Source organism: Coregonus clupeaformis, chromosome 5 (genome assembly GCF_020615455.1).
Source record: "Coregonus clupeaformis isolate EN_2021a chromosome 5, ASM2061545v1, whole genome shotgun sequence".
Taxonomy (NCBI): domain Eukaryota; kingdom Metazoa; phylum Chordata; class Actinopteri; order Salmoniformes; family Salmonidae; genus Coregonus; species Coregonus clupeaformis.
The window spans coordinates 33898254-33926061 of record NC_059196.1 but is presented as its reverse complement, the minus strand read 5'-3'; the positions used below and the strand labels follow the sequence as shown (position 1 = coordinate 33926061).

The 27808-nt window shown below is 45.7% G+C and overlaps 1 protein-coding gene across 2 annotated transcripts; it reads right to left on the bottom strand.

Annotated features, from left to right (window-relative positions):
• Positions 1-527: 527 nt before the first annotated feature.
• LOC121566907 (ephexin-1) lies at positions 528-27224 on the bottom strand. 2 transcript variants are annotated; one of them, XM_041876819.2, is made up of 16 exons: positions 26800-27224; positions 25543-25828; positions 15020-15134; positions 14241-14612; positions 13442-13527; positions 11701-11936; positions 11437-11597; positions 11074-11226; positions 7946-8075; positions 7701-7775; positions 6176-6265; positions 5757-5920; positions 3604-3762; positions 3387-3466; positions 2104-2208; positions 528-1928 (listed from the first exon to the last, which is right to left on the bottom strand). In XM_041876819.2, exons 2-16 carry the CDS (start codon positions 25739-25741, stop codon positions 1678-1680), a joined length of 2376 nt encoding a protein of 791 aa, XP_041732753.1. In that variant the 5' UTR covers positions 25742-25828; positions 26800-27224; the 3' UTR covers positions 528-1677. The 2 variants fall into 2 exon arrangements, with proteins under 2 accessions (XP_041732753.1, XP_041732754.1); XM_041876820.2 differs by lacking the exon at positions 26800-27224 and having other exon boundaries at positions 25543-25985.
• Positions 27225-27808: the final 584 nt, after the last annotated feature.

Below are 27808 nucleotides of genomic sequence, written 5' to 3'. Positions count from 1 at the left end.
GCTTCGGGACAAGTCTCTGAATGTCCTTGAGTGGCCCAGCCAGAGCCCGGACTTGAACCAGATCTAACATCTCTGGAGAGACCTGAATATAGCTGTGCCACAATGCTCCCCATCCAACCTGACAGAGCTTGAGAGGATCTGCAGAGAAGAATGGGAGAAACTCCCCAAATACAGGTGTGTCAAGCTTGTAGCGTCATACCCAAGAAGACACAAGGCTGTAATCACTGCCAAAGGTGCTTCAACAAAGTACTGAGTAAAGGGTCTGAATACTTATGTAAATATCATATTTACAGTTTTTTATTTTTCTACATTTGCAAACATTTCCAAAAAACGGTTTTTGCTTTGTCATTATGGCGTGTTGTGTGTAGATTGATGGAGGCTGTAACGTAACATAACGTGGAAAAAGTCTGAATACTTTCCGAATGCACTGTATGTAGCGAATATATACAAGAATTGTCAGTATAAACCTAAATCAGTGCTCAACATGTGGGCTAAATACCAATCAAACCAGTTATCAACACAAATCATTTCCATTTGAATTTCAGATTTAGTTTTTATTAACAATAAATTACTTCTTACATAATGAAATTACACAATTATTCAGTAATTATTTCATTACATACTGAACATTCAAGGCTTACAATATACACACGTACACATACTCATCATACACACAAACATTTTGTCACTCGCATGCCATTGCAGTGCTGTCAGTGTGCTGGCACTTTCTGTGCAGATGCTTCAGGACCAGGTGTCCGTGGAGCGTTTTTGGTGTTGGACAGGTTGTGCAGGATTTCCCCAAGATTGTGTGTGTGTGTGCGTATGTCAGTGTGCGTGCATGTGTAAGTGGCATATCAGTATTGGCGAGGGAACTGACCCCCAGAACACATGTCCACTCTGTAAGCAAGGCCTGTGATTCTGTAGTGCTCGTCTTCTCCAGTCGATTACCTCCAGCCCAATACTGAGCACTCTGTCATGTGATTGTTCTATTTACCGTACAGAATCATGAAACATTCCCGGTTAATTTCCATTCAATGCCGGTGGCCTGTTTTTAAAACTTGCTTCTTGTATGGTTTCAATAGAGGAGTTGCTCTTTACAAAAGGGTGGATCGTCAAGCCATTGTTCTGGGGGATTTAACTCTCTAGCAAAGAAGCGCTTAAAAAAAATGAAAGAACAAAAACACACCCATGCAGTTGAGGCAAGGTTACAATACATTCACATGCTACCATCCCCTTAAACTGTTTCTTCTCCCATCACATGCATAGCTCCTATTCTACTGGAGCCTTGTTTTACAGTTAGACTGTTAGTGCTGAATCATTCCACTTGAAGTAGTGTAAGACATGCAGTGTGTTGGAGTTATGGAAGAAGTGCTCTGATCGTAGGACCCATCGAGGGAGCCTGGGACCCTAAACGCTGGTGCCTGGGGCCCTAAACCCTGGAGCCTGGGACCCTAAACCCTAAACCCTGCAGCCTGGGACCCTAAACCCTGGCACACCAAAACCACCTGAGAAGGGGAAACAGTTAACAGGAAATAATGTCATTGCATGATGTCACTTTCCTCCAATGCAATCCCATGCTCAAATCACATGATCTCTGTCATTTGAGCCATGTGGTCCAGTAAAGATTGCTGCCAGGGGGTTCCAACCAATCACTTTCAGGGTGGAATATTATGTGCTTCACTGCCCCTCCTCTGACTGGTCAGTCCAGGTACCGAAGAAGTTGGAGACTTTGGGTGTTTTGGGGGTGCGTCTGGCCCCCCGGGAGCCCAGTCTGGCCCCTGAGGAAGCGCCCCCTCCCTGGGCCAGGTGGATCCTCTGGCACTCCCTGAGGTTCTGGGCCCGCACTTCCTGGTTCTGGATCTCCTCTACCACCCGACAGGGGAACCAGCCACTCTCTCCATCATGGAGCCTCTCACCCATCATCCAGCCTGAGGGGGTGATAGAGGGGAGAAAGAGAGGGAGAGCGGGGAGAGAGGGAAGAGGAGTGTAGATAAAGAAACAGAGGGAGTAAAGGGAGGGATATTAAATAACAGGCAGCCTGGTGAATCTACAGTAGAGCTCCTAGTAATAACATCTCTCAGGAGATATGTTGTCTGGTCTCACCATCGTCTGTCGTCTCCAGGATGTTCAGCACGTCAGCCATCTCAATGGACAGCTCATCTGGCTCCTGAGATGAGTACGACTGAATACACTGGACCTGGAGAGAGGCTGACCACACACACACACACACCATGGCACATTAATAATATACACTATATATACACAAAAGTATGTGGACACCCCTTCAAATGAGTGGATTCAGCTATTTCAGCCACACCCGTTGCTGACAGGTGTATAAAATCAAGCACACAGCCATGCAATCTCCATAGACAAACATTGGCAGTAGAATGGCCTTACTGAAGAGCTCAGTGACTTTCAACGTGGAAACGTCATAGGATGCCACCTTTCCAACAAGTCAGTTCGTCAAATTTCTGCCCTGCTTCCCTGGTCAACTATGCTGTTATTGTGAAGTGGAAACGTTTAGGAGCAACAAAGGCTCAGCCGCGAAGTGGTAGGCCACACAAGCCCACAGAACGGGACCGCCGAGTGCTGAAGCGCGTAGTTCCAAACTGCCTCTGGAAGCAACATCAGCACAATAAATGTTCGTCGGGAGCTTCATGAAATGGGTTTCCATGGCCGAGCAGCCGCACACAAGCCTAAGATCACCATGCACAGTGCCAAGTGTCGGCTAGAGTGGTGTAAAGCTCGCCACCATTGGACTCTGGAGCAGTGGAGGAGGAATAATGGTCTGGGGCTATTTTTCATGGTTCGGGCTAGGACCCTTTGTTCCAGTGAAGGGAAATCTTAACGCTACAGCATACAATGACATTTTAGACGATTATGTGCTTCCAAATTTGTGGCAACAGTTTGGAGAAAGACCTTTCCTGTTTCAGGATGACAATGCCCCTGTGCAGAAAGCGAGGTCCATGCAGAAATGGTTTGTTGAGGTCGGTGTGGAAGAACTTGACTGGCCTGCACAGAACCCTGACCTCAACCCCATCAAACACCTTTGAGATGAATTGGAACGCTGACTGCGAACCCGGCCTAATCGCCCAACATCAGTGCCCGACCTCACTAATGGCTGAATGGAAGCAAGTCCCCGCAGCAATGTTCCAACATCTAGTGGAAAGCCTTCCCAGAAGAGTGGAGGCTGTTATAGCAGCAAAGGGGGGACCAACTCCATATTAATGCCCATGATTTTGGAATTAGATGTTCGACGAGCAGGTGTCCACATACTTTTGGTCATGTAGTGTATATACCACCTGTAATTTGGTACCTAAGAGTTCAGCTGTGAGTAGTGGATGTCATCTCTGTGTCGGTGTGTGTCATCTTTGTGTATGTCTCACCTGGTAGATGGTCGATGGTGGACATGAATCGCGTGCGGCGGTTTGGCGTGAGAGCACAGATCCAGCGCAGCTTATCACTCCTGGCAGCAGCATACAGGCACACATGGGAGATTGATCCGTTATAAACAATGACGTACAGAGAAGGACTGTACAGAGTACACTAGGTGCCAAGGGGGCTTGAGGCTCATATATAATACTGTTAGTTGTAGTCACTCACATGCTGGAGGTCTTGAGCATGTAGTTGACAGACCTCTCCTCCTGGTTCTCCAGGAGTTTCAGGTTGAACACGTTGGCCAGCATCTGACCTTGGTCTTCCAGGTCCTCAGTCCTCAGCATGGCCCGCGTGCACGAGTCCAGCACCTGGAACTTCTCACCACTGACGGGGACACACACACAAACAAACACACACACATAAACAAAGCCTCCTGTGAGCACAGGGCAGTTTTGCAGGTAGTATAGTCGTGGTCAAAAGTTGAGAATGACACAAGTATTGGTCTTAACAAAGTTCACTGCTTCAGTGTTATGAGATCTTTTTGTCAGATGTTACTATGGTATACTGAAGTATAATTACAAGTATTCCATTAGTGTCAAAGGCTTTTATTGACAATTACATTAAGTTTATGCAAAGAGTCAATATTTGCAGTGTTGACCCTTCTTTTTCAAGACCTCTGCAATCCGCCCTGGCATGCTGTCCCCATGTGTGCCGGGCGGCAGGTGGCTTAGTGGTTAAGAGCGTTGTGCCAGTAACCGAAAGGTTGCTGGTTCTAATCCCCGAGCCGACTAGGTGTAAAAAAAATCTGTCGATGTGCCCTTGAGCAAGGCACTTAACCCTAATTGCTTCTGTAAGTCGCTCTGGATAAGAGCGTCTGCTAAATGAGTAAAATGTAAAATGTAAAATGTCTGTCAATTAACTTCTGGGCCACATCCTGACTGATGGCAGCCCATTCTTGCATAATCAATGCTTGGAGTTTGTCAGAATATGTGGGTTTTTGTTTGTCCACCCGCCTCTTGAGGATCGACCACAAGTTCTCAAATGGGATTAAGGTCTGGGGAGTTTCCTGGCCATGGACCCAAAATTTCGAAGTTTTGTTCCCTGAGCCACTTAGTTATCACTTTTGCCTTATGGCAAGGTGCTCCATCATGCTGGAAAATGCATTGGTTATCACCAAACTGTTATTGGATGGTTGGGAGAAGTTGCTCTCGGAGGATGTGTTGGTACCATTCTTTATTCATGGCTGTGTTCTTAGGCAAAATTGTGAGTGAGCCCACTCCCTTGGCTGAGAAGCAACCCCACACATGAATGGTCTCAGGATGATTTACTGTTGGCATGACACAGGACTGATGGTAGCGCTCACCTTGTCTTCTCCGGACAAGGTGTTTTCCGGATGCCCCAAACAATCGGAAAGGGGATTCATCAGAGAAAATGACTTTACCCGAGTCCTCAGCAGTCCAATCCCTGTACCTTCTGCAGAATATCAGTCTGTCCCTGATGTTTTTCCTGGAGAGAAGTGGCTTCTTTGCTGCCCTTCTTGACACCAGGCCATCCTCCAAAAGTATTTGCCTCACTGTGCGTGCAGATGCACTCACACCTGCCTGCTGCCATTCCTGAGCAAGCTCTGCACTGGTGGTGCCCCGATCCCGCAGCTGAATCAACTTTAGGAGACGGTCCTGGCGCTTGCTGGACTTTCTTGGGCGCCCTGACGCCTTCTTCACAACAATTGATCCTCTCTCCTTGAAGTTCTTGATGATCCGATTAATGGTTGATTTAGGTGCAATCTTACTAGCAGCAATATCCTTGCCTGTGAAGCCCTTTTTGTGCAAAGCAATGATGACGGCACGTGTTTCCTTGCAGGTAACCATGGTTAACAGAGGAAGAACAATGATTTCAAGCACCACCCTCCTTTTAAAGCTTCCAGTCTGTTATTCTAACTCAATCAGCATGACAGAGTGATCTCCAGCCTTGTCCTCGTCAACACTCTCACCTGTGTTAACGAGAGAATCACTGACATGATGGCAGCTGGTCCTTTTGTGGCAGGGCTGAAATGCAGTGGAAATGTTTTGGGGGGATTAAGTTCATTGTCATGGCAAAGAGGGACTTTGCAATTAATTGCAATTCATCTGATCACTCTTCATGACATTCTGGAGTATATGCAAATTGCCATCATCAAAACTGAGGCAGCAGACTTTGTGAAAATGAGTATTTGTGTCATTCTCAAAACTTTTGACCACGACTGTAGACTTCGAAACTACCTGTATACAAAATAATGTGTTGTAAGGGGGAGCAATAGAAAGTCCCAAACTGAAAGTGGGTGTGCACTGTGACCCCCAATAACCACTAGCTGTCTCTGTGTGATGATGTCATGTGCTGACCTGGAGCTGCGCTTGGTGATGAGCAGCAGGTTGTTGAAGAGGAACAGGTAGACAGGGTGGTGGAGCTTCTTGCTCCGCATGGTCCTAGTGCTCTTGGGCCCGGCCATCTGCTGGACCTCACCCTTCTTCAGCAGCCAGCGGGAGTGGGAGATCACCGGCACCGACTGGAGGGAAAGGGTCACAGTTTACAAGGTCAGAGTTCAACTCAGGGTTATTATAGATCATGGAGATCTCTTTTTTTACATCAGAGTTTTTATATTTGAAATGCCAACATTTCGGTCCATCGACATCAAAGGATTCAAACAGGCTATGAACCTAACTGAAATTGATAACCTTTGACCAAGTCTGTTTGTGCCAGTCTGGCAGTGTCACTGTTTGACTATACAGAATGTTGTCACATGACTGGCGGCTGCAGTTACCTTAGACTTGAACTCCAGTGTTTTCTCAATGCTGATGAGTTCCTCTGTACGACTCATCTTCCTCACACCCTCGTTGCACTCCTTCACAATCTGAAACGCACACAAACAAACCATTATATAAGGAACAAATCCCAAGACTCCCTTGGAATTGTATATAGTCAGTTAAAGACATGCTCCGGAACTTTGGCGACTAGTAAGTATTTTTTTAAACCTCCTGCTTTGGGCTGAATGTGTCAATGTGTAGATTATGTAAGGGATAATCAACGAGGGGCTATGCGTTCTATGGAAAATAATGAATGACGTGTAAGGGGTTTTCCACGCTAGCGAAGTGGAACTGACCTTCCACAGACTTGCATTATTTTCCAGAGAACGCATAGAGCCAGAGTTGATTGTCCCTTTTATACCATGGCCATAATTTAACACATTACTGCTAGAAATGTGTTCATTTGCCAGTAGAAATGTGTTCAACATCCACTGAAGTAGCTAGATAGCTACAGTAGTTGCCATGGTAACCAAACAGACTTGCTAGTTTAGCTAACCAAAACATCAGTCCTAGCTTGCTATTATGAAAATTGAATTCAACAGCAGCTCAAACAAAACATGTAAGAGTGAACTATAACCATTGAATTCTGACGTGCAAATATACCGTGCGTTATAGGGACATAATGCACACTCTAGAATGCCCATCAAGCCAATTAGAAAGGAGTATTCAACAATGCCATGGTATAAACATGCATCACCTATAAGCAGAGTTACTGTCTTACCTCAATTAGCCACAAATTCCCTAGTTTGAAAGCAACTGTTTACTGGAAGCTATGCAGCGCCATTTTCCCTACATTTTCCCACACGGGGGCCAGCCCCCTAGCAATTCCAGTTCTAGCCAATGAGCTTCAGCCCTCGCCATTTGAGTGACAGCTAGCAAGATGCACAGACAGAAGAGCGAGAGAGAGAGAGAGAGAGAGCAATGACGTGGTTAACATATCTGTACATATGTGACGTAGTACTACATTTTTGCAGACCACTTTTGGATCGTGAGCGCTACTTTCTGAACTACTGGCAAAAAATTATACAAAAGTACCGGAGAATCTCTTTAACAAAACATTACTGGGAGCCAAAGAATATATGCAAATTGTGACTTCAAAGGAATGGGTGCTGAACCTGTTTCAGAGAGCAAACCCTATATTTATGTAGAGGCTATGCTCCAATTAAAACCACATTCCTTCGTTTGTGGCATCATGACAATCATCATTCCATGCAAAGCATAGAGAGGCGTGACAACACTAAGTCTCCCCAACATGATGATGGCAATGATTGTTTTTGATGTAACACTCAACACCATGACATGCCCTGAGCCTATATCACCACCAGCATTACTTCCTCCAACACGCCCCAGGCCAGTACTGAACCAAATCCCAGACTTTTTTAGTACTGTAAACTGGTTTGGTACTGTAAACTGGTTTGGTACTGTTACTGTACCTGTGTCAGTACTGGACCCAAGCAAAGTCAGCACCCCTCCCTACTGTACCTGCTCCAGCTGCTGGTGAGCCTTGATAGCATTGGCCTCCATCTCGGAATTCTCCTCCGCCTTCTTCAGAATGTTCTGCAAGCAAACACAGCATCAGAAGCTCAACGCAAAAATTACATCCTGAATACTGATACTGCAATATGTTAGCACACAGTAAAGCATTATCACAACTCGCTTTTCAGAAACGCCATGCTCCCCCCATCTTTCTACCGTCTTGGTTCAGCCCACTCTCTTGCTCCACTTACCTGGACCAGCATTTTGAGTCTTGTGATCCTCTGGAAGGGGAGGATGAGGAAAGAGGTGAAGGAGAGGCCTCGGACACACGGATGGTTCTCCAGCTGAACCATGGTCTCGCGGAACGACTGGTTTCCCTGTCTGGACAAAACACAGACATGTTCAAACCACCACAAAGACAGCCAACACAAAACACAAGCATGTTCAAACAACCACAGACTGAATCAGTGAGATTGTCTGACAACATACGGCCTACGCAGAGAGTAGACAAGCTTCACAGAGTTGATAGATGTTGCAACAGACTACTACTACTAATGCTTTATGATATTAGGGGAACTTTTACTCAGAGCAACAAATCACCACACTGACGTCATCCAGGCAGGTCCAAACACACAGACCACACAAATCCATCCATCCATACGATGTGTCCTACGAAAAACCACAGCCACCTGTTAACTATGACTTCACCCTGTCTTGGCAGTACAACCAAATGCCCAGCAGAGGTCTACCTCTCTAAAGTTAGCCTGATTTCTAGCTCAGCAAGCTTAGTTCTTTCCCACTGTGTTTTATAAGAATGAGAGGTGTTTTTTGCATAGAGAGGGCAACAATCGCCTTTGCTAAATTTTGACGCAAGCTATGTGCAGCCTGTCAATAATCTGGTTAGGAATGAGAGGTAGCAGTGAAAACCTCTTAAGAATCTCCCAGCCAGCCTTGAGGGGAGAATGCACTCACTGCAGAGCAAAACAGCTGCTCACACTAACGTCACCAATACCTAGGTGACTCACAGCACAGTCACTGATGTTCTGTATGTCGTTAACGGTCACTATATCACATTATACGGAACATGTCAGTACAGCGCATACAGGTAATTGCCAAAATAATGGAAACCCTTGAGTAAATGAGGGATACAAAGTATATTGAAAGCAGGTGCTTCCACACAGGTGTTATTCCTGAGTAATGAAGCTATTAACATCCAATTGTGATTAGGGTCATGTATAGAAATGCTGGGCAGTCCATTATTTTGGCTACCATGGCTATACCCCCATAGGATGACAATGCCACCTTCCACACAGGGCACGATTGGTCACTGAATGGTTTGATGAGCATGAAAAAGATGCAAACCATATGCCCTGAGACAGCGTTTTCCAGCACCATCAACAAAACACCAAATGGTGGAATTTCTTCTGGAAGAATGGCGTCACATCCCTCCAATAGAGTTCCAGACACTTGTAGAATCTATGCCAAGGTACATTGAAGCTGTTCTGGCTCATGGTGGCCCAACACCCTATTAAGACACTTTATGTTGGTGTTTCCTTTATTTTGGCAGTTACGTGTAAATCACTGAGGTATGAGTAAATGTAATGTAATGATGTGATGTGATATGATAGGTGATGTAGGTGATGGAGTTCCGAAAATCAGGCCCCAATTCCTACCCTAAATCTCTTGATATGTCATATTTGGGTATTGCTTCACAGCTCTAAACTCCATGGTATGTTTTTTCCAGTGTGCGTCTGGTGATTGGTAACTGGCTCAGCTCCCAGTGTGTCTCTACCATCCATGCTGTCAGTCCTGTAGGGCTGCCTGCGTGGGAACGTCAATCTCTCTCTCAGGTATGTGGTGATGGTGGTGAGGGACAGGACAGACATCTACGTTGACAACCAACCACACCCTGCTACTGCTGCTACCTCACAACGCAGCCTGCCTGCCTTCATTATCAATGCAAACCCTGTTCGGTTCTCTCATTAAAAACACAAATACAGGCTGACTCACACATACACACACAGATTATACATATATAGGCACAGAGACGAATCCGCCCAGACACAAGTATGGACACATACGCATACTCATACACACACAGAGACACATAAATACACACACACACAGATATACACACATATAGAGGGGAAGTGTGTGCTTCATCCAGATCAGGACAGGTGAACAGAATGTTATTCAAGACAGAGGTGTTCTGTTGTTATCATAGAGTTCTGTTGTTATCATAGAGTTCTGTTGTTATCATAGGGTTCTGTTGTTATCATAGGGTTCTGTTGTTATCATAGGGTTCTGTTGTTATCATAGGGTTCTGTTGTCATCATAGGGTTCTGTTGTCATCATAGGGTTCTGCTGTTATCATAGCCACAGCTCAGGGTTCTTTCTCAAGGATTTGTTCTGTTCAGTCAATATGATGGACAGCCACTTTCCATTGTGCTGAAAGTCCTGTGTTATTCAGTCAGTACACACACAGTACATAGGTCTACTGCGCATAAATCACATAGATGGTCTTACTCAATTCAAGCATGATTTGAACTGTCAACTCTAAATTGAAAATAATTATCTGTGATGGGCAACAGTTTGGCACAGCTATCATACCAACCACAACACCATCCCTATTTTACTACTGCACAGAGAGGTTACACCACATATCGTACGACTGTAGACATTAGTTGGAGGGGTACCCACAGAGAGGGTACACCACATATCCTACTACTGTAGACATTAGTTGGAGGGGTACCCACAGAGAGGGTACACCACATATCATACTACATTAGTTGGAGGGGTACCCACAGAGAGGGTACACCACATATCGTACTACTGTAGACATTAGTTGGAGGGGTACCCACAGAGAGGTTACACCACATATCATACTACATTAGTTGGAGGGGTACCCACAGAGAGGTTACACCACATATCGTACTACTGTAGACATTAGTTGGAGGGGTACCCACAGAGAGGTTACACCACATATCATACTACATTAGTTGGAGGGGTACCCACAGAGAGGTTACACCACATATCATACTACATTAGTTGGAGGGGTACCCACAGAGAGGTTACACCACATATCCTACTACATTAGTTGGAGGGGTACCCACAGAGAGGGTACACCACATATCGTACTACTGTAGACATTAGTTGGAGGGGTACCCACAGAGAGGTTACACCACATATCCTACTACATTAGTTGGAGGGGTACCAACAGAGATGTTACACCACATATCATACTACATTAGTTGGAGGGGTACCCACAAAGAGGTTACACCACATATCGTACGACTGTAGACATTAGTTGGAGGGGTACCCACAGAGAGGTTACACAATATATCCTACTACTGTAGACATTAGTTGGAGGGGTACCCACAGAATGCGTCGGTAGTTCTTCTCCTGGTACACCTGGTTGATGACATAGGTGATAAAGACGTGGAAGTGCTTGACGGCGTGGTGGTGGACAATGTCACACACATCTGAGATCTGGAGCGACTGTTCGATGCGGTTCTCCAGGTCCATCAGGAACCTAAGGAAGGATGTATAGTATGACATCATCAGCAGGGGACAAGTGAATAAAGTTCACCATACAACTATTACAGTATGATATGGAATGAAAGATGAATAAGGACTTGTTTACTTTTTACTTTCAGAAAGCTTAACAGCAGTTTAGTGGGGTCAGTAATCAAACGTTGCAGAGAGGATGGGGGGGCTGATTAGTCACACACGCTTCTTTTACCTCTCGCTGGCCTTCATCACCTCCTTGATGTTGGAGAACAGGAAGTGCATGTCTGATTGGCTGAGTGTTTTGACCAGCACAGGGTTCTTCAGGAAGTGGGTCTCCAGCACCTCCAGACTTTTGTAGTAGGATGCCTCTGAGGTCACCAGCTCAAACATGGCCTAGAGAAGAGAGAGAGGACACAGGTCATGTAAGGCTCTCACTTACCATTCAGGTAAGACCTCTCTGACCTTTCCCTCTACTGTATGACCTTTGACCTCTCACCTCTTGTATGATGACCTCTCTCTGCAGTAGCTGGGTGAGCAGGCCGCTCTGCTGCACAACCTCCAGGTTCTGCCACAGACTCAGAGAGCAGGAGTTGTTCCTCAGTTGCAGCTGCAGGGCCGGTGGGGACGTCACCCCTAACCCTGCGCTGACCCCCGAGGTCAACCCATCCTGCTGCCGTCGCTGCTCGATCTCCTGCTGCTTGGATGTGTCCCGGTACTCCTGGTACAGGAAGGCTGGAGGGACAAAAAGGGACAAAACAGAAAGAACAAAGGACACAAGGAAGACAACATGATTCTGAGGACACAGGCATGTTTGGTTTGATAACAATCATATATTATTAGGGTTATTTAGCAGACACTTTAGTCCGAAGCCACATCATACAGCATATGTGGCCCATGGGGCAATCAAACGTATAACTCACAACCACACTTTGGTGTCTTTACATTGACCCCCGTGACCCAGAACTAAAACATTCCCTTCATATTTATGTGACATCGTGGAGTTGTAACTACATGAGTTATTGTGTACAATTTGGAAAGAATAGCTCTAATCTCCTTTGAAAGAATGGATCTCATCTCCTTTGAAAGAATGGATCGCATCTCCTTTGAAAGAATAGTTCTCATCTCCTTTGAAAGAAAGGATCAAAACTCCTTTGAAATAATAGATCTCATCTCCTTTGAAAGAATGGATCTCAACTCCTTTGAAAGAATGGATCTCATCTCCTTTGCATGTTGGCGGGCCACCAGTGGCTGACTGACTACACATTTCTCTATCAGTCCTCTCCTTTCTTTCTCTTTACCTCTCCCTCAGCCAGTTTCAGGTGAAAGAGGGCTGAATATTTGCACATTGATAAGCAGGGTGGATAGTTGCAGAGGAGAACATTGGCACTGTGTGTGTGTGTGTGTGTGTGGGTGTGTGTGTGTGTGTGTGTGTGCGCGTGCATGCGTGTGTTCGGTCCTCTCACGCTACATAGAGGTTAAGGTGACGTTGAACAGCAGGAAACGGTTGCATAAGCCCCCTTAGTCAGATTCAAATGCTAACCTATTGTAGGTGGGCGTCTGGTATTGACACTTATATAAGAGAGGGAGAGAGAAAAGAGGGATATAAAGACAGGGAGAGCGAGAGATGGCGAGAGAGGGTAAGAGAGGGTGAGATTGAGAGAGAAGGAGAAAGAGAGAGGCATGCTTGAACCAACATGTTGACAAGAAGCACTTTCTCCTGAGTTATTCCATTAATGCATCCTTTCAAAGGACATCCTTTTATTTACACCCACAGAACAGGTGTGCAGCACCTGACCTTTGACTCTGCAGGTGTGCAGCACCTGACCTTTGACCCTGCTCTGAACTCATCTATACCCATTACTGTAAGTACAGAGAACTGAGCCCCGCCACACACTAAACTTAACCTTCAACCTTGACGCATGCACAGTGAAGTTGTAAGTGATAGATGGATGCTACTTAAGGGAAATCTTGTTATTTTTAAGGCTTTGTCATAGGATATGTTGTTGTTAACAGCAGTGTGTGTGAGTGCGTGCGTGTGTGTGTTCATACCTGCATTCATGTGTGTACCTGCATGTGTTTGTGTGTACCACTACCTGTGCATGTGTGCGTGGTGGAACAGAAAATATGATTATGTTAGAGCAGCAGCAGCTCTGGAGGTTGTGGTGCTGTGGGTGGAATACATATGTTACCTCCACCTTGCGTGGAATTGACAGTTCTACTGGCTACATTTTACTCACCAATATTCTTAACAATGTTGAGACTGTAGCAGATGGATTCTATTTTCAATGGTGTTGAGCCCTTTCTTTCCCCGTTGCTCACCAACCTGAGTAGAGAAAGAGAGAATGAGAGAAAGAAAAAGAGAGAAAAATAAAGATGAGCGATGAGCAAGGAGATGCCTTGACGTCAATGACAAAACAGTATTCATCCGATAATTTACAACAATTCGAGGACACTCACTGGAGCATCTGGAGGTCTATGAGAGTCAGATTGAGAGCATTTCATTTCACATTGTCCAAATACCATCTGTTCATTTTGCGTGGGCTGCCTAACACTGCATGAGAAATGCTAGATATTCACATCTCAACAGGCTACCTATAGATCCTTGTTCTAACAGACATTCCTTCTATGAGAGATTCCATCCTCGAGATCAATAATATGCATTTTAAAAGGCACGTTCCCATAAAATAAGGAATATATTCATGCCCCAAGATTTAAACTCTTTTTTTTTACAATGTATTTGATAGAAGGTGCAGAAATGCTGCAACTTTCACTTCCTCTCATTCTACAGGCACACTTGTTGAAATGCGGCAAGAAAAATCTGAGGACTACTTCTCTATTTCCACCCTGCCTAGCTCACTACACACTGTTTCAGTACTTCACTGAGCACCTCTTCAAAAAGCTCACCCTCTTAAGCATATTATTATACAGAAATAAATCACCTGCAACATACTGCACTTTCACTAATCAATTACCAATTAGCACATAATTACCACTTGCAGAACCCAACAATTCCTCTCCCCCTCCCCATATTTTTACCTGAGTTTGACTCCCTCTATGTCGACCTCCTCCTCTGCTGGTTGCGGTGACTGTGTGTCCCCTCCGGGCTCCCGTACGGAGCAGGCGGCGGCGGTGCGTTCTGAGAGGCTCTCCATGTCTTCAGTGTGTGTGTTTATGCCGTGCGCCCGGTACAACGGAGCGCTAGGAACGGAGGAGGAGGAAGTGGAGCCCCCTCCACACTGACCGCTAGCTGGAGAAGCATCTGCACTCTTCCTCCCTCCTCCTCCTCCTCCTCCTCTCCTCGTCCAAAGAGGGGAAGAGGCCACGCTAGAAAGTGTGTGTGGGCTCCTGGGCTCCCCGTTGCTTGGCAACGCAGTTCCAGAATGGAGTGGACATGGAGATGTTGGCGTACTACATACAAGAGGTACACAGTAATAAGTAGCTGTAATAACAATAAGAAAGAGTGATATCTCTACTTGAAGATGAGGAGGAAAATATAACTCTAACTGTATTAGAGTAACGACAAAGTATGAAAATGTATGCACTCACTACTGTAAGTCGCTCTAGATAAGAGCGTCTGCTAAATGACTCAAATGTAAATTTTACTGTAACACATTCAGAAAACAGATATTCCTTGACACAATATATGGGACAAAGAGCAGTGCAGCTTGCTCTAGACTCATATCTCACTCAATGGAAAGGCAGCTCATAAAAGACAATGATATACTGTTTGCTTCTCAGTTTGAGTGTGTGTCTGCGTGTGAGCGTCTGGGTGTCTGTGTTTGAATCGGTCTGGGCTTGCTTATGGCGAGGCTCACCGTCGTGCCCGGGGAGATAGGGGAGGTTTCTGGAGATCAGGGACACTGAGGGAGCTGCTGCTTGACCTGCTGGCTGGGCTGGGCTCTGGACCAGGCCTCAGAGAGACTGCAGGGCCTAGAAAAGGGAGAGAGGAAGAGAGAGAGGAAGAGAGAGAGAGGAAGAGAGAGAGAGAGAAAGAGAGAGAGAGAGAGAGAGAGGAAGAGAGAGAGAGAGAAAGAGAGAGAGAGAGAGGAAGAGAGAGAGGATATGTAATGATTAAGGGAAATGGGTGAGTGAGCAAAGAGGGAACAGTGAGTGAAGGACAAGGAAATGAAAATACTATTTCTCTATTTTCCTCTATTAAACACACACACACACACACACACACACACACACACACACACACACACACACACACACACACACACACAGTGAGTACAGGGCTGACTGGCAGGTAGTCATGACTTTGAAACCTCCTTTAGATTGAAGAATGTGTTGCTAGGAGAGCCTCCTGAGTTGGATTGAGAGAGAGTGTGTTTTCAGCAGATTACTGTACCCTGGGACACGTGAATAACTGGGTTATCCTCCCAGTGCTGAACTAGTCTACTTAGTGATTGTTTTTCAATGGCACTGTTTGCCTAGCAGCTCCATTCTGGTTCTATATAAACTGATGCAGTTTTTCAGGACCATGCGACCTGAGCAGGAAAAACTTCATCCCTAATAATGATAAACTCATGGTTCATAAATTCCATTACAGCAAGGTCTCTAGAAAGTGTTTGCACAAATCATCAGTAATGGAAAGAAAACATTGATATATCGAGCCAGTGCAGCACTACTTCTAGACGAGACTGCTTTAGCCGTCATGTTAGGACTGAATCCAGTGTTCATAATGCAAGGATTAAGGATTAAGGATTAAATAAGCATGTCACATTCCTTCAATCGTAATACATTCCTGTGGCCTTGTTACATATCCATATTTCTTTGCCCTAATTCACTGGGACTTCAGGTAAATCGAGTAGGGAGATGATGGGATAGCATTGTAAGATTCTGGCCAATGGGCATACAGTTTGAATTTTCCGAACACTCGACAGTGGCCAAGGTACTTCCTTTTCTTTGACCTATCTAATCTTAACTCTGATCCTTGTGACGTCCCTACCCTAAACCTTAACCCTTACCCTAACCATAACCCTAACCCTTACCTTAACCATTTAAAATGACAACTTTAATGGGGTAGGGACTTTCCAAGGACTACGGATTGCATGGGCCAATCTGGATAGCTAGCCTTCAAACTCAGGTAAATTCCCCTTTTCTGAGATTACCTCCTACTTATTCGGGGTCAGTTGCTTCCATATGTTCCAGGATATTGTTGTAACAGAAGTTCAATGCACCCACCCATTAAGTAATTAATGATATGCTTCAGTTCAATAGAGTTGCAAAGTGCCACCCTTTTCTGCTGATCTAAGACCATATAGAGCAAAGGCACATGGTGTTCTATTTAAGTGATAATGCCCGAGAAGCCGGTGTTTGGATGATATATTGGCACAGGTTTGTCTCGGGACGGTAACCATGCCAATATATCCTCCAAACATCGGCTTCTCAGGCATTATCACTTTTATACAACGGGTTACCAACATATTCAAATAATGATTGATATATTTTCATTAAAAACTGTATTTTTATGAACTTATTTATACTATTTCATACTTCCACGAGATATAGTCCCGACACAATTAAATGTTAGTACCCAAGCCAGCTTGTCATTCGTTCTATCGGTTGCCAGAGACGCGACCCAGTCGTTAAGTATTTTTGTTCTAAATCTATGGATACGACCCAGTCGTTGGTTCTAAATGTTCCGTTGCTATGATGGCTGGCAACGTTCTTATCCCTTGCTTACTAGCTAGCTAACTTTGACTAACACTGTCACGTCAAACAGTGTAGCCAGAAAAACAGCAAAGTAGATGCATTTGCGTTTGTTTAAGCTGTTTAGTGATTTTTTGGAGATACATCCATAACAATGAGCTAATGATGTGCGATTTTGCCTGGCAAAGAACATTTGCTCTCTCGCCAGGCCACTGTTCAGAAGAGATCGCCAACTACACAGGTAACACATTCCAGCTTCAGTTTGAAGTGATTGACAGCAAACTAGCTGCATTTCGTGTTTTTCTATTGACATTTTTTGGTATATGTCCATAAAAATGATGCTGATCTATGATTTCGACTGGCTGAGAAAAGCTGCCAGCCTGTCTGTCTCGTCCCAACACGTTCATTACCATAGGACAGCTGGAGATCGAATTTCAATATTGAAACAATGTTGCAAATGTCGGAGAGACAGCCAGCAAGGTTATTACAAATCTCTGCTGTTGAAAACCAAATGCTAGTCTAAAATAAATTGAGAGATGTCTAGATGCTTTTTACAGGGTAGATCTAGTATATACATTGCCTGGCTGAGCTGATGAGACAGTGGATTACCCAGTCAGATGGAACAGAGTAAATAGGCATTTCAACGTCATAGATTTAGCTGGTGGTAACTTGTGGAATAGACACCGGCTGGAATGCGGTTTTAACCAATCAGCATCCAGGATTAGACCCACCCGTTGTATAAATATACAATATAATATAATCCTTTGACATAATATATCCCTGTTCAGGTATTTGTAGAAGGATTCCAGTGAAAAATAAAAAATAATTTCGAAACAGACTTAACTGTTCTGTGTACATTGGCCATCAGTCTGCTAATAAGTGGTTATGCAACAGCCTAGCAGCCTGGACAAAATAAGGCCATTTAATACTATGGACACACGTCCACCACACACTCCACTGAACACATGTTCTACTTATTACACCGACAGAACAGTGAGATTAACTTACACATCCACATACCTCAGTAGCTATGAAACAGCCAGTCCCACACACCTCAGTAGCTATGAAACAGCCAGTCCAGTCTCACACACCTCAGTAGCTGTGAAACAGCCAGTCCCACACACCTCAGTAGCTATGAAACAGCCAGTCCAGTCTCACACACCTCAGTAGCTATGAAACAGCCAGTCCAGTCTCACACACCTCAGTAGCTGTGAAACAGCCAGTCCAGTCCCACACACCTCAGTAGCTGTGAAACAGCCAGTCCAGTCTCACACACCACAGTAGCTATGAAACAGCCAGTCCCACACACCTCAGTAGCTATGAAACAGCCAGTCCAGTCTCACACACCTCAGTAGCTATGAAACAGCCAGTCCAGTCTCACACACCTCAGTAGCTGTGAAACAGCCAGTCCAGTCCCACACACCTCAGTAGCTGTGAAACAGCCAGTCCAGTCTCACACACCACAGTAGCTATGAAACAGCCAGTCCCACACACCTCAGTAGCTATGAAACAGCCAGTCCAGTCTCACACACCTCAGTAGCTGTGAAACAGCCAGTCCAGTCTCACACACCTCAGTAGCTATGAAACAGCCAGTCTCACACACCTCAGTAGCTGTGAAACAGCAAGTCCAGTCCCACACACCTCAGTAGCTATGAAACAGCCAGTCCAGTCTCACACACCTCAGTAGCTATGAAACAGCCAGTCCCACACACCTCAGTAGCTATGAAACAGCCAGTCCAGTCCCACACACCTCAGTAGCTATGAAACATCCAGTCCAGTCCCACACACCTCAGTAGCTATGAAACAGCCAGTCCAGTCTCACAAACCTCAGTAGCTATGAAACAGCCAGTCCCACACACCTCAGTAGCTATGAAACAGCCAGTCCAGTCTCACACACCTCAGTAGCTGTGAAACAGCCAGTCCCACACACCTCAGTAGCTATGAAACAGCCAGTCCAGTCTCACACACCTCAGTAGCTATGAAACAGCCAGTCCAGTCTCACACACCTCAGTAGCTGTGAAACAGCCAGTCCAGTCCCACACACCTCAGTAGCTGTGAAACAGACAGTCCAGTCTCACACACCACAGTAGCTATGGAAACAGCCAGTCCCACACACCTCAGTAGCTATGAAACAGCCAGTCCAGTCTCACACACCTCAGTAGCTATGAAACAGCCAGTCCAGTCTCACACACCTCAGTAGCTGTGAAACAGCCAGTCCAGTCCCACACACCTCAGTAGCTGTGAAACAGCCAGTCCAGTCTCACACACCACAGTAGCTATGAAACAGCCAGTCCCACACACCTCAGTAGCTATGAAACAGCCAGTCCAGTCTCACACACCTCAGTAGCTGTGAAACAGCCAGTCCAGTCTCACACACCTCAGTAGCTATGAAACAGCCAGTCTCACACACCTCAGTAGCTGTGAAACAGCCAGTCCAGTCCCACACACCTCAGTAGCTATGAAACAGCCAGTCCAGTCTCACACACCTCAGTAGCTATGAAACAGCCAGTCCCACACACCTCAGTAGCTATGAAACAGCCAGTCCAGTCCCACACACCTCAGTAGCTATGAAACATCCAGTCCAGTCCCACACACCTCAGTAGCTATGAAACAGCCAGTCCAGTCTCACAAACCTCAGTAGCTATGAAACAGCCAGTCCCACACACCTCAGTAGCTATGAAACAGCCAGTCCAGTCTCACACACCACAGTAGCTATGAAACAGCCAGTCCCACACACCTCAGTAGCTATGAAACAGCCAGTCCAGTCCCACACACCTCAGTAGCTATGAAACAGCCAGTCCAGTCTCACACACCTCAGTAGCTATGAAACAGCCAGTCCAGTCCCACACACCTCAGTAGCTATGAAACAGCCAGTCCAGTCCCACACACCTCAGTAGCTATGAAACAGCCAGTCCAGTCTCACACACTTCATTAGCTGTGAAACAGCCAGTCCAGTCTCACACACCTCAGTAGCTATGAAACAGCCAGTCCCATACACCTCAGTAGCTATGAAACAGCCAGTCCAGTCCCATACACCTCAGTACCTATGAAACAGCCAGTCCAGTCCCACACACCTCAGTAGCTATGAAACAGCCAGTCCAGTCTCACACACCTCAGTAGCTATGAAACAGCCAGTCCCACACACCTCAGTAGCTATGAAACAGCCAGTCCAATCCCACACACCTCAGTAGCTATGAAACAGCCAGTCTCACACACCTCAGTAGCTATGAAACAGCCAGTCCCACACACCTCAGTAGCTATGAAACAGCCAGTCCAGACTCACACACCTCAGTAGCTATGAAACAGCCAGTCCAGTCTCACACACCTCAGTAGCTATTAAACAGCCAGTCCAGTCCCACACACCTCAGTAGCTATTAAACAGCCAGTCCAGTCTCACACACCTCAGTAGCTGTGAAACAGCCAGTCCAGTCCAACACACCTCAGTAGCTATAAAAAAAAGCCAGTCCAGTCCCACACACACCTCAGTAGCTATGAAACAGCCAGTCCAGTCTCACACACCTCAGTAGCTGTGAAACAGCCAGTCCAGTCCCACACACCTCAGTAGCTATGAAACAGCCAGTCCCACACACCTCAGTAGCTATTAAACAGCCAGTCCAGCCCCACACACCTCAGTAGCTATGAAACAGCCAGTCCAGTCTCACATACTTCAGTAGCTATGAAACAGCCAGTCCCACACACCTCAGTAGCTATGAAACAGCCAGTCCCACACACCTCAGTAGCTATAAAAAAGCCAGTCCAGCCCCATACACCTCAGTAGCTATGAAACAGCCAGTCCAGTCTCACATACCTCAGTAGCTATAAAACAGCCAGTCCCATACACCTCAGTAGCTATGAAACAGCCAGTCCCACACACCTCAGTAGCTATTAAACAGCCAGTCCAGCCCCACACACCTCAGTAGCTATGAAACAGCCAGTCCAGTCTCACACACCTCAGTAACTATGAAACAGCCAGTCCAGTCCCATACACCTCAGTAGAAATGAAACAGCCAGTCCAGTCCCATACACCTCAGTAGCTATTAAACAGCCAGTCCAGCCCCACACACCTCAGTAGCTATGAAACAGCCAGTCTCACACACCTCAGTAGCTATGAAACAGCCAGTCCCACACACCTCAGTAGCTATAAAAAAGCCAGTCCAGCCCCATACACCTCAGTAGCTATTAAACAGCCAGTCCAGCCCCACACACCTCAGTAGCTATGAAACAGCCAGTCTCACACACCTCAGTAGCTATTAAACAGCCAGTCCAGTCTCACACACCTCAGTAGCTGTGAAACAGCCAGTCCAGTCTCACACACCTCAGTAGCTGTGAAACAGCCAGTCCAGTCTCACACACCTCAGTAGCTATGAAACAGCCAGTCCAGTCTCACACACCTCAGTAGCTATTAAACAGCCAGTCTCACACACCTCAGTAGCTGTGAAACAGCCAGTCCAGTCTCACACACCTCAGTAGCTGTGAAACAGCCAGTCCAGTCCCACACACCTCAGTAGCTATGAAACAGCCAGTCCCACACACCTCAGTAGCTATTAAACAGCCAGTCGCACACACCTCAGTAGCTGTGAAACAGCCAGTCCAGTCCCACATACCTCAGTAGCTATGAAACAGCCAGTCCCACACACCTCAGTAGCTATGAAACAGCCAGTCCCACACACCTCATTAGCTGTGAAACAGCCAGTCCAGTCCCACACACATCAGTAGCTATGAAATAGCCAGTCCCACACACCTCAGTAGCTATGAAACAGCCAGTCCAGTCCCACACACCTCAGTAGCTGTGAAACAGCCAGTCCCATACACCTCAGTAGAAATGAAACAGCCAGTCCAGTCTCACACACCTCAGTAGAAATGAAACAGCCAGTCCCACACACCTCAGTAGCTATGAAACAGCCAGTCCCACACACCTCAGTAGCTATAAAAAAAGCCAATCCAGCCCCACACACCTCAGTAGCTATAAAAAAGCCAATCCAGTCCCATACACCTCAGTAGAAATGAAACAGCCAGTCCAGTCTCACACACCTCAGTAGCTATGAAACAGCCAGTCCAGTCCCATACACCTCAGTAGAAATGAAACAGCCAGTCCAGTCTCACACACCTCAGTAGCTATGAAACAGCCAGTCCAGCCCCACACCCCTCAGTAGAAATGAAACAGCCAGTCCAGCCCCACACCCCTCAGTAGAAATGAAACAGCCAGTCCCACACACCTCAGTAGCTATGAAACAGCCAGTCCCACACACCTCAGTAGCTATAAAAAAGCCAGTCCAGCCCCACACACCTCAGTAGCTATTAAACAGCCAGTCCAGTCCCACACACCTCAGTAGCTATTAAACAGCCAGTCCAGTCTCACACACCTCAGTAGCTATGAAACAGCCAGTCCAGTCCCACACACCTCAATAGCTATGAAACAGCCAGTCCAGTCCCACACACACCTCAGTAGCTATGAAACAGCCAGTCCAGTCTCACACACCTCAGTAGCTGTGAAACAGCCAGTCCAGTCTCACACACCTCAGTAGCTATGAAACAGCCAGTCCAGTCCCATTCACCTCAGTAGCTATGAAACAGCCAGTCCAGTCTCACAAACCTCAGTAGCTATGAAACAGCCAGTCAAGTCTCACACACCTCAGTAGCTATGAAACAGCCAGTCCAGTCTCACACACCTCAGTAGCTATGAAACAGCCAGTCCAGTCCCATACACCTCAGTAGCTATGAAACAGCCAGTCCAGTCTCACACACCTCAGTAGCTATGAAACAGCCAGTCCAGTCTCACACACCTCAGTAGCTATGAAACAGCCAGTCTAGTCTCACACACCTCAGTAGCTATGAAACAGCCAGTCCCACACACCTCAGTAGCTATGAAACAGCCAGTCCCACACACCTCAGTAGCTATAAAAAAGCCAGTCCAGCCCCACACACACCTCAGTTGCTATGAAACAGCCAGTCCAGTCCCACACACCTCAGTAGCTATGAAACAGCCAGTCCCACACACCTCAGTAGCTATGAAACAGCCAGTCCCACACACCTCAGTAGCTATAAAAAAGCCAGTCCAGCCCCACACACACCTCAGTTGCTATGAAACAGCCAGTCCAGTCCCACACACCTCAGTAGCTATGAAACAGCCAGTCCAGTCCCATACACCTCAGTAGAAATGAAACAGCCAGTCCAGTCTCACACACCTCAGTAGCTATGAAACAGCCAGTCCCACACACCTCAGTAGCTATGAAACAGCCAGTCTCACACACCTCAGTAGCTATGAAACAGCCAGTCCAGTCCCACACACACCTCAGTAGCTATGAAACAGCCAGTCCCACACACCTCAGTAGCTATTAAACAGCCAGTCCAGTCCCATACACCTCAGTAGCTATAAAAAAAAGCCAGTCCATTCCCATACAAGGGCACCCACAGCACTTGTTCATAGCAACAGACAGAAAAAACACATGTCCACAATCGGGCACTAAAAGTGCAGCTATCCCAGTACTCTAAGATCATCCACAACAAACTCCTTACTAGCCAACATGTAGGTCGTTTACACAAACATCAACCTATCTTTCTAAACTCATCTACCCATTACTGTACATCCTTCCTGTAGATTCAAGATTGTTTTGAGAGCGTATGGGGAATGAAAAAGTTCAACAACAATTGTTATACAACTCCCATAATAAGAAAGAGCACTAGGACAGAGATAAGATAAGGTTATCCCCAAACTGAAAGTCGTAACCAGCTTTGACTAGAGGTTGAATAATGGTTTGACATTGTCTCAAAGGACTCAAATCCTTCAAGAAGGAAATATCAACGGTTACAGTCTTTGATGCTTAGTTCATCTAAGGGCATCACCTCTTTTCATCCTATTTTATAAGTGTCCCATATGTTTTATGAAAACTTTTACAACGTGCTCTTGTTTAACTAGGTCGCCTGACTCTCCGGACCTAACTGGTCATATATAAAGTATTGTCCCTCACACCCTAAAAGCCTATCCCACAGGCTGGGCAAAGTCTACCAGGGACCAGGAAAGAGTCCTGGAGAAATGAACTGTCTGTCTATTCATGGAAGCCTGCACCATGTACAGGTGCCATCTTTTTTTGGGTAATAAACAAAAAGAGGGGGATGGTTGAAATAAAAACAGCATACAGTACTGCCGTAGAACGCACTAGTGTAGTCACACAGTACATCGTCCAGTGGCCTACACATTCATGTATCTGAATACTTTGTTGACAATAGCAATATATTATGGTACTTAGTAAATGTTAACAACCCACTGGGCACAGACATCAGTTCAACGTCTGGTTTTGATTTTCACTTGGTTGTTGTCAACTAATGTGAATTCAACGTGAATTCAACGTGAAATCAACAAAAAATATCACCCTGTTATTGGATTTAGGTTAAAAGTTGGGTGAAAATTCCCTTACAAATTCATTACTTTTTTCAAATCCAATCAGTTTTCCAAGTTGATTCAACGTCATCACATTGAAATTCCGTGGAATCAACGTTGATTCAACCACTTTTTGCCCAGTGGGAAGGGTGTATTTCAGTGACGGTAGCTCTCCTCCTCTCCAGCCTCAGGCTATATGAAGCTTGTAGGCTGGAGGTTAAAGGTGGGTGGCTAGAAGAACATGCATCACTCACACAGGTATCACTCACTCATATTTTAAAACAATGGAACCGGTTCCTCTGGTTTCATTAGCTTTCATTAGCTCTCAGGACCGGCCAACAATACAACCGCTCCTGTTCTGCGGTCTATGGAACACCACAGAATAACAACAATGATACCCCAGACAGACTGGCTGGCTGATTTTAGGAAAGGGGTCAGGGGTTCTTCTGTCCATCAATGGGATATAAAGAGCAGTGGTGTAAAGTAACTAAGTAAAAATATTTTAAAGTACTACATAAGTAGTTTTTTGGGGTATGTGTACTTTACTATTGACATTTTTGACAACTTATACTTTTACTCCACTACATTCCTAAAGAAAATATAGTACTTTTTACTCCATAAGCTTTCGCTGACACCCAATAAGTACTCTTTAAATGTCAGTTGCTTGGCAGGACAGGAACATTTTCCAATTAACACACTACTGCCTCTGATCTGGAAAACTCATTAAACACAAATGCTTTGTTTGTAAATTATGTCTGAGTGTTTGTGCCCCTGGTTATCTGTCAATTAAAAAAACAAGAAAATCATGCCGTCTGGTTTGCTTAAAGGTTTGCAAAGGGTGGACCACCATATTTTGGAATGAGATGGTGTCCACATACTTTTGGTCATGTAGTGTACTTTAGCAATTACATTTACTTTTGATACTTAAGTATATTTAAAAACAAACACTTTCACACTTTTACTCAAGTAGTATTTTACTTCATACATTTTCTATTAAGGTATCTTAATGACAATTGGGTACTTTTCCCACCACTGCTAAAGAGATCCAGTTACCCAAGCAGCTCAGCTTTAAACTCCAGAATTAGGACCTTACAAGAGGTTAGATGTAGACAAACGTCAGAACTTTCCTAAAACTGCTGTAGACATAGATTATCATTATTCCATGCTACCTGAATCCCAGGTATTTTCAAATGGAATGCATTATTGTATTCTCAAACTGAATGACTGTCCACTGTAGCAGACAAAAGACACAGATGGTTGGTGAAATTCAGAGCAGAAGAGAAGAGGGGGGTATTCTATTCTTACGTTCAGGTTGTTCTGACGAGGCCAGCCTCTTCTTCCTCATGGAACGGTAGAAGCGGGAGTTCCTGCGGATGGGGGTGATGACCCTGTCATCCTCCTCATCCTCCTCGTGATTGGAGTACACCGGTGTTGTGGGCCGCTTCTCAGGGGGCTCCTGTGACTTTTGACCCCACTTGCCCCTGAAAAGGGCCGTCATCGCCATGGCAACGGGCTCCAGGCTCCGTGTGGGGTGTGTGTCCCCCTCCTGTTCTCAGATCTGGGACGGTGGGGTTGTTCCTGTAGGGTTTGGCTTCAGGGCAGAGGAGAGCGTAGAATCCATCAAACATTAGCCAGAATCCAGGAGAAAATCCATCCCTGTCATTCTCAAGTCCCGGTGAGGCAACACAACAACAACACACACTTCAGGGCTCAGTCTCACATAGGTTAGCAACTGCACGGCACACTGAGGCCAGTAGCGCTCTCTCTCTCTCTCTCTCTCTCTCTCTCTCTCTCTCTCTCTCTCTCTCTCTCTCTCTCTCTCTCTCTCTCTCTCTCTCTCTCTCTCTCTCTCTCCTCTCTCTCTCTCTCTCTCTCTCTCTCTCTCTCTCTCTCTCTCTCTCTCTCTCTCTCTCTCTCTCTCTCTCTCTCTCTCTCTCTCTCTCTCTCTCTCTCTCTCTCTCTCCCCCCCCTGCCTGGGGGGCAGGAGTGTTGTTAGTTACCCATACAGCCATGGAGCCAGTGAGAGTCAGCCCCCTCGCTCTCCTTAAGCTGAAATGATTCCGTGTATGACTCATCCTCTCTTTCTCTCCCTCCATTTATCCCTCTCTCTCAGTGGTATTCAAACTTTTGCAGCGGGGACCCCATTTCTTCTGCTTTTTTTTCCGCTATAATTTCTTATAACCCTACCCCAAATACAATGACACAACCTTAAAAATCGGTACATTTTCGATTTTTACATCAACAAATAACCTTCAATTCATTACATTTTCATCTCTTATCAAAATGAAAAGAAACCAATAAATACATTTACTCAATACATTTAAATTTTGCCAATTATCTTTCTCAAAAACGTTTGTATATTGTCCCATACAATAATCTGTACTCTTAATTTTTATTTTATTTTGGCGACACCACTGCAGACCCCAACTTTGAATACCACTGCTGTACTGTCTGTATGGGGACTGCTAAAATACATTCCAGAGCCCAGCCTGGCCTCACCTGCATGCCTGACGGTCTCTGCTCTGCTCTTCTGTGCTCTGGAGAACCAGAAAAGCCACTTACCTGTGCCAGGGAATTCAGCTGCATGGCGTTCACTGATCACTCCTTTAGGACTCCTTTTCTTTACATCCCTTCTCTCAAGATCTTCGATGTGTTCCCCAGTGGTGTATACCATGTATTCTGTATAGGGGTTACAGTCACACCTCAGAGGACACACTGCCAGTTCTCCTGTAGGTCCTCCAGTGTGGTACAGAACCGCGTCTCCAGCTGACGTGTAGCGTGTTGTCCTGCTTGTCGCGTGGCAGGTGACGGCCTCTCTAAACCCGCTCCCCGCTGCCTTCCTTATCTCCAGGCAGCTGACCAGTAGAGTTCAAAGTTCGCTCTTTGTTTCTCCACACAGCAGCAGCAGAGAGAATTCCAGGGCTCCTTTATGACATAATGCAGAGAAAGGGACTCAGCGAGGCCTCGTTGTATGAGCAGAGTGCTCGTCTCACACAATTAAACTCCCTCCCTCTAACCAGACCAGACAGAGAGGGGCTGGGGGTCAAACACATTTACACAACATCCAAAAAATAGGGTAAGGAAGGCTGACAGAGTAACAACACAAGCTCACTGAAACTGCATGTCTTATACAGAACTCAACAGGAATAACTTTCTGTTTCTGTCTTGATCATCCAACCACAATAGTTATTGTGTCACTGGGAAAGATTCTCATATCTAATAATAGATTAGAGGCACAATAAGGCACACAGATCTTCTTGACGGCTCAATAGTAACAGAAACAATCTCAAGTCACATCGACAAAACAACAATGGGGATAGATTGAGCAAGGCAGAGTCACCACACCTTTCCAGACTCACCCTACTGACTCCTCTGTTCAGACAGGCGTGGTGTGTGTTTGTGTGAATCACACAGCTTTGTTGACTGGATCTACCCAACCAATCATATTGAGCTGTTCTGTGAGGTCAAAGGTTATAGTTGGGTTGGACGGGGTTGGTGGGGTTTGGAAGGGATTTTGGAGGATGGGGGAGGGTCTATTAGAAGTTAGTAGGGCTCTTCTTTATTTTCTCAG

Coding starts and splice junctions, on each gene's coding strand:
- LOC121566907 (XM_041876819.2), bottom strand. CDS start 25,741: ATGGCGATGACGGCCCTTTTCAGGGGCAAGTGGGGTCAAAAGTCACAG. Junction 11,227..11,436: donor GTGATGAAGGCCAGCGAGAG/GTAAAAGAAGCG, acceptor ATCCTTCCTTAG/GTTCCTGATGGACCTGGAGA. Junction 1,929..2,103: donor CCTGGAGACGACAGACGATG/GTGAGACCAGAC, acceptor TCACCCCCTCAG/GCTGGATGATGGGTGAGAGG.